The sequence below is a fragment of the Nanorana parkeri genome, unplaced genomic scaffold (assembly GCF_000935625.1).
Source record: "Nanorana parkeri isolate BGI_ZX_2015 unplaced genomic scaffold, ASM93562v1 scaffold95, whole genome shotgun sequence".
NCBI classification, from domain to species: domain Eukaryota; kingdom Metazoa; phylum Chordata; class Amphibia; order Anura; family Dicroglossidae; genus Nanorana; species Nanorana parkeri.
The window spans coordinates 2,179,332-2,186,485 of record NW_017306363.1 but is presented as its reverse complement, the minus strand read 5'-3'; the positions used below and the strand labels follow the sequence as shown (position 1 = coordinate 2,186,485).

General features: G+C 47.6%; 1 protein-coding gene across 1 annotated transcript in view; it reads left to right on the top strand.

Moving 5' to 3' along the window:
* Positions 1 to 7,154, top strand: part of LOC108783966 (SH3 domain-binding glutamic acid-rich-like protein) — a 36,351-nt gene that overhangs the window by 27,938 nt on the left and 1,259 nt on the right. The window contains exon 4 of the mRNA XM_018552682.1: positions 3,603 to 3,671. Coding sequence (XP_018408184.1) covers positions 3,603 to 3,671 — 69 coding nt within the window. The remainder of the gene's footprint in view (positions 1 to 3,602; positions 3,672 to 7,154) is intronic.

Below are 7,154 nucleotides of genomic sequence, written 5' to 3'. Positions count from 1 at the left end.
GTATTAAATTGTATGATCCTTGTATGTATTTATGTGCTAAAGTTTCCACTTTGTCTAGACTGTACTGCTACATGATGTTAAATATATGAAGATTGCAAGCTCTTTTGTATATCCTTTTGTATGGTATTGTATTGTAATTGTACTGTCTCCCCATACGTTGTAAAGCACTGCGCAAACTGTTGTCGCTATATAAATCTTGAATAATAATAATATAATAATAATAATAATATTTAAAATAAAATGATAACACTGATATAAAATTAAATGGACATTCTGGGAACATCGATTGACGCTCCAAACAAAACCCTTTCCATGGACTAATTTTTTAGAACCTTGGCCTGTCCCTGCGACCTCCGTGAGCCGGCGGCCATGGCACTGATCTGTCAAACAATATGGAGGCTCATGTCTGAGCAGATGGCCTCCATCTCCTGCTTCATTCGCAGAACGCAGAGGACATAAGCTGATGTACAAGAGAATTGGCTGTAGGACCATTATGTCACCGTCTGGCCTGATTGCATTGCCCGCCTCTACAGGGACAGAAAACAAAGCTACATCCTGCACACTCTAACTGGCAATAAACAGCTCAGCTCTGAGCCCTGTGGGCTTCATTAGTATCACTTTACCTTACAGGCCTGTCCATTGGAGATTACAGGGCTTGGCTCGCCATCTAGTGGACAAATAGGGAACAGCTGCTGAAGAAAGCAGCCACCATTTTTCTATGTTGTTATGTAGATGTATATAAACCTGTTCTGTCTCTGCACTGGTAGGTTAGATTCCTAAGGGGCCGTTCACACTTCGGCGGTTCCCTGTGGAAAACCTCACCTTGGTAACAAGCAGGCAAAGCGCAGTTCAGTGGAGAAATGAATTTTAAGCAATTAGAATCGTTCCCGTCACTATCTATAAACACTATCCATTTCTTTAGTGCGTCTGAGTGCTTCGTGGCAATAAATAGAAAGATGGAAAATCACGTTGTTTTTTGTTGTTGTTGCATAATTTAGTTTTTAAGTGAACCTGTCTTTCTGAGGTAACAAGGTTGTTATGGGAGGGCACCTTGTGGTCCCCATATGTCTATGCATTTGTTTTTAATCCAGCTTCTGCATCTCTATGATACTCCTTTTGGATCTCAGGTCCAGTCTGTATGTGGTGCTGATTTCTGGCCATGTTGAGATTAAAAGTCCACTGTAGCAACTATTGTAACTCTATGGCTGCCATTCTCAACAAAGTTTCTGTGGAACCCTAGGGTTCCTCTAGACCGGGGTGGGCAATTCATTTTTTCAAAGGGCCACATAAGGAACTGGGACTATTGTTGGGTAGTCAAACCAATAGGGCCTATTGGTTCGGCCCTTCACGGCAGCCCCAGTTTATTACATGATTAACACACCATGCGTTACAGTGCAGCAGGTGCATTGTATGGCACCCCAAGTGCACCTTCTTGCTACAATGGATCGCATTGTGCCACAACCCACGGTACTTCAATACCCTGCGTTGTGGTTGAAATTAGCAGTGAATGCAACACAATGCACCTGCTGCACTGTAACACGTGGTAGTTGTACGTTAATTGCACGGCTCAGCATAGGTGTGGATAGGCCCTTAATGAACCATTATTGTCCCCCACATTGTATGTGTTCTACTGTAATAGAAAATATGTGCCAAATACCTTTTTTTTCACACATCGGAGCCAGGAAATAAGCTACGAGGGAGGTGAAGGACAGGGTGAAGCTGGGGGTGGGAAGAATATATCAGTGGTTGTCAGGACTGCCCAGCCTCACTGACTACAGAGGGGAGGACATGTGACACCATTGGTTGCTAGGACCAACCAATGGCGGCAGAGAGGAGGACCCATGACATCATTGGTTGCTAGGACACCAGCGGTCCTGGAAACCAAGGACTGAAGAAGAACATGGTCCAGTCACGGACGGATCGCCAACCTGTGCTGGGCTATGGCTTGTGGTACCTGTGGTAAATGTGCAACCTGCTTGCAGTGACATCACTTGTCAATGAAACCCCAAATACTGCTGGTAAAGCACGCGTTTTTACCACGCAATTAAGCACATTAAAACGTGTACAAACACGTGGGGAAAAACACAGGATGCTTGTAGCAGAATCTGCTACATGAGCTCCTATTAAAGGAAGTGTGAAATCAAGGGATATACTGGCAGGACCAACTAGTATCAAAAATGAAGTTACGGGGGGGACTCAGAAAACAATGTTTGTACATATATATATATATATATTTTTTAATTTGCCCATAGTTCCACTTTAAGCTAAGCTCCTTTCACATGTTAGACATTGCCCTATAATTCAACCGGCAAGTGCCGGAGCACCTACAGCCAACTGAATCTCTGGAATATGAAGGTTGAATAAGAGAGGACATGCAAAGAGGGCAGGGCCTAATCTAGACTTGGGGGTAAAAGTCGAGGCCCCACGTACCACCTGGAGGGGGCTTTACAGGGGTTTAAAGACTACAAAGGTAATTCAGCACTGTTGTTACCTTAGAAAAGTGTAAAGGTTCGCTCAGGTTCACTTTAAATTGGACCATGCACCTAAAATGCAAGGTCTGCTTTTTTAAGTGGGTCTCCCTTTCCCTTGCTAATAATGAGCATACACATTTTTTTTAAAAAAACCCTGTTTAGCGCTTACCCACGAAGGAGCCGCTGGATATGACTAAGGCTCTCCTACCTGTTTTGCCAGCCACCGGCCCCCTTTCTCAATCACATTCTCAAACAATTCATCCCCACACAGTTACCTCCTCATGTATCATTTCCCCCTCCTCTTTCAGATTGTAAGCCCTCAGGGGCAGGGCCCTCCTTACCATCCTGTCTTGAATTGTATTGTAATGTCTTCCTTACATTGTAAAGCGCTGCGCAAACTGTTGGCGCTATATAAATACTATGTAATAATAATAATAATATGTCTTTCTTAACAACAGTTTGTAACAGTAGCACAAGGTCCTGTGAGAGCGACCAGTAATAAGTAATAGCAGCAGAGAACAGTCAGGAATCGTCAAGGACTCTGTAGGAGAACTGCCACAGGACTTGTAGTGCACCAACTGGCTTCTCTTCTGTATAGTACCTGAGAATAGGGCGAGGGCTCTCTTACGGGGTCCAGACGGTAGCTCTCACCAGCTCCTCTGCGACACTCTTCAATAAGCAGATTCCACCTCCAGCCCAGCTTCCATCAGGTTCCTTTTCAGTAGCATTTTAGGTCTCTGCCACATGCTGAGGCCTAGACCAGACATCTTGTAGCACACAGACCTCCTCCCAGGGAGAGCCCCAGGGGAGAGAGAGAGAGTTCTGGAAGGTGTCCCCAAACATTTATCACCTTCCTCCAGCCATACCTCTGATTGAGCCTGCTCAGGGATTGGTTTGGCAGTGGCAAACTTCCGTCCTTTTGTGAATGGATCTCACCCCATGTATTAGTGTAATTCGTCATGCTTTTCTAGCAGGCAGTCGGGCTGGCCATCTGCATAATGGAAAGGCAAGAAACTGTTGTAAACCTCTGAGGAAACTAGAAGGCACCCAATGGTACCTGATCTAGGAAATCGATAATACTTTATTGTATATCACTTCATATTGATCTGTGTGTGCCTTTTTTTTTGTTAGAGTGAAACCTCTGCTGTAGAGCCAGCTGAAAATCAAGAAGTGATAACTAACACAGAAGACGAGAACCCGGTAAGTGAACTTTGAGATTGCTACTAACTAATTCAGGAGCCTCTCCAGTCATGTTTCCAGGTACACATTACAGTTGTGCTAACAGAAGGAAGTCCGCTTTAATTATTAATATGCAAAATTTTACCCAAATAGTTGCAAACAGTTTCAGCATTGCTTCTGAGCGCCTCTGCAGCAGCCTCTTATCACATGAGTCCATGATGTGCCGCCTCTGACCTTGTGGACTTCAGGGGGGAACAATGCATGGAACCATAGAATACACTGCTCTGCATGTTTTCCAAAGATCCCAACTGTGCCTCGTTAGGAAGCAAATTCCCCTGTCCGCCTTCCCTCCTCGTTTTTCCCTCTCTTCATCTAATCTCTATATAAATTTACTATTTCACTAATACAACTAATAATTCAGTATACACTAAACCTCTAAAAGGTTGTATTTATTGATAATAAAAGCCAGCGTGAGGAAGCAGAGGTGATTAAAAGCCCTAATAGGTTTAGCCAAAACTTTTTGTGTATTGAGGCCCCAATCGCACCATAAAGAGTGTGTTCCAGTGCGTTCGGCCTCTGGAACGCAACCCGGCCAGCTCACTTTGTTTTGGGGCGGGAGGGGGCGTGGCGGTGCATTGAAGTCAATGGCCCCGCAGCCACGACCCCAGTCCGAGTGCAATTGCCGGCACCGGAACACGTGGCACCTTAGTGCCTGCGTTCCGGTCCAGTGCGATCTGCAAAAAATTGTTCATGCAGCAATTTGTGCAGATCACACTGGACCAGAACACAGGCACTAATGTGCCACACGTTTGGGTGCCGGTGATTGCACAGCGGGCGAGGGGCGTGGCTGCGCGCGTGCGCTATGACATCATCGCGCACGTGCGTGGTGACGTCACGTGCATGCGCAGTGACGTCTCGGTGGGGTGACACTCGGTTACCGCTCCGGGTGTCACCCAGCCTCGGGACGCCCCTGACAAGTACCTTTTTTGCGATACGCGGCACACGTCTTTTGTTAGCCATGATCATGTTCAATTGATGGGAGAAATCGCGGCGGGAAACCACGTGATCCGCCCGGCAGGACTGGGGTGCCATTAGAAAATATTGGTACCTCCAGCACAATCGGCTATGGTGGGCGACTCCGTGACTGGCCGGCAATCTGTGCGGTTTTGTGCGCGATTGCCACGCGGTCAGGAGTCGCCAGCAAAACACAGTAACCATTGTGACAGCAGCACCGCAAGTCCTTTCCAAACTGATCCCTGAATGGGAGAGTTTGGGGCCATTATAACTATTTGGTGGACTTCCTGTGTTGTAATGAAGAAAGGTTCTGTGTCTGCATCCCTTTAATAATAATTAACCCTTAGGGAGTATCTCACCAAAAATGAAATTCCTATTGCAGGGGATGCCAAAAATGATACTTGTAACTTAGTGCAGACTTCTGGGAAAATCATTTAGCCAATCACAGAAGCAGGAAGTGACATTTCTGGGGGCGTTCCATACACCAACCGTGTACGGAACGCCTCTAGGCAGGGCCGTCTTTAACGCAGGGCAAAAGGGGCAGATGCCCAGGGCCCAATCATTGTTGTGGGCCCAAAACAGCTGCCCCTTCAGCCCACATAAGATAAACACGTGCAGGGCTGGCAGCCTCACCTCTGTAGGCAATGAGGCTTGCACCAGCCCAGCCCCGTCTGTGTACACAGCATCAGTGATCTACAGACAGGAGGCTACATACAGCAGCATAGACCAGCGGTGTATTTACCTTTGCTGCTGCCCTAGGCAAGGCAGAAACGCCGCCCCCCCCCCCCCCGGACTAACCGGCCGATTCATGGACAGCATTGCCCCTCCCCCCCCCCCGGGACTGACCCGCCGATTCCCGTAGATGGCATCACCCACCTCTGTATAGTGTGCTCTCGCCACCAGCACCACGACACAGAGAAGCAGCTGATGACAGGAGGAAGACTTCCGTGTCACGTGACGGCCCGCAAGCAGCAGCGGCGCTGTGTGCTAGATGCCGGCTGCTGCTCTGTGTCGTGGTGCTGGCGCTGGTGGCGAGAGCACACTATACAGAGGTGGGTGATGCCATCTACGGGAATTGGCGGGTCAGTCCGGGGGGGGAATGTGCAGCTTTGCCCTAGGCAAGGCAGCATCGCCGCCCTCCGCGAATCTGCCGCTCCAGGCAAACGCCTTGTTTGCCTCGCGGCAGATACGCCCCTGGCATAGACGTGGCTCTATGCCCACTATCAACCCGGCCCCACCCCCTGCTCTCCGTACTCCGCTCTCCTGTGTTGTCTGGGGCCCTGCTGGGAGCCGGCACCGTGCCCTGAGATGTCACCCCTGCTGTGTCCCCTCCCCTCTCCAGACCTTCATACCCAGTAAGTGCCCATATATGCCACAGTATATGTATGCAACAGATACATATACTCTGTTTTATACATACATATGCAGAGCAGGTTCCTGAAATTGCTTCTCTAGTTCAATCTATGCTGCTGAAGCAGGATTTAGAATTTTTAAAGAAAATGTCATTATCAAGTTCTATGTATGGGTGCAGCAAAGCTTACTGGGCTCTCAATACTAGGGATGCACCTATAGATAATATTACAAACAGGATCTGTGCTATTGCACAACAAACCCCCAGGCTACCATGCTAAAAAGTGTATATAACACCTAAAAAACATGAATTATAAACGTGCACTGCACTATAGAGACCAACTACATATGTAATTTAATGATAATCTACATGTGAAATAAATACAGAAATATGCAGAATCACCCTATGGTAAATAATACATATTAGGTATTTGTCCACTATATATTGTATTTATTCACCATAGGGTGATTCTGCACATTTATTACACATGTAGATTATTATTAGATTGTATGTGTAGTTGGTCTATAAAGCGCAGTGCACTTTTATCATTCACTACGGATGCTACTGCACCGATACTGACACCTGCACAGCTCACCTGAGACCATGTGCAGTACAGCCCTGAGACCCCGCACAGCTTCCCACCAGGATATTGAATATCATTCCTGTCTCTCGCTCTCCTGTCTGTCTCTCCTCGCTCCCTCTCCTGGCTGTCTCTTCTCACTCTATTCTGGCTGTCTCTTCTCGCTCTCTCCTGGCTGTCTCTCCTCGCTCTTCACCCTCTCCCCTGGCTGTCTCTTCTCACTCGCTCTCCTGGCTGTCTCTCCTCTCCTGCTGTCCTGGCCGTCTCTCCTCTCTCTCTCCTGGCCGTCTCTCCTCTCTCTCTCCTGGCTGTCTCTCCTGGCTGTCTCTCCTCTCTCTCTCTCTATTTTGGCTGTCTATCCTCGCTCTCTTGTTTATTTTACAAAAAAGTTGCAGTGTGGTGCTAGACTGTTCAGGTTTTGCTTGAAGAAAAGGCAGCAACCCTTGCAGCACCATTCTGTTTAATATGCGATCAGCTTCACAGTGTTACTCCACCTCTTCCATATGCTGCTGGTAGGGCCTGGGGGGGGGGGGGGGGGGGGAAAAATTTTTTGCCGCTG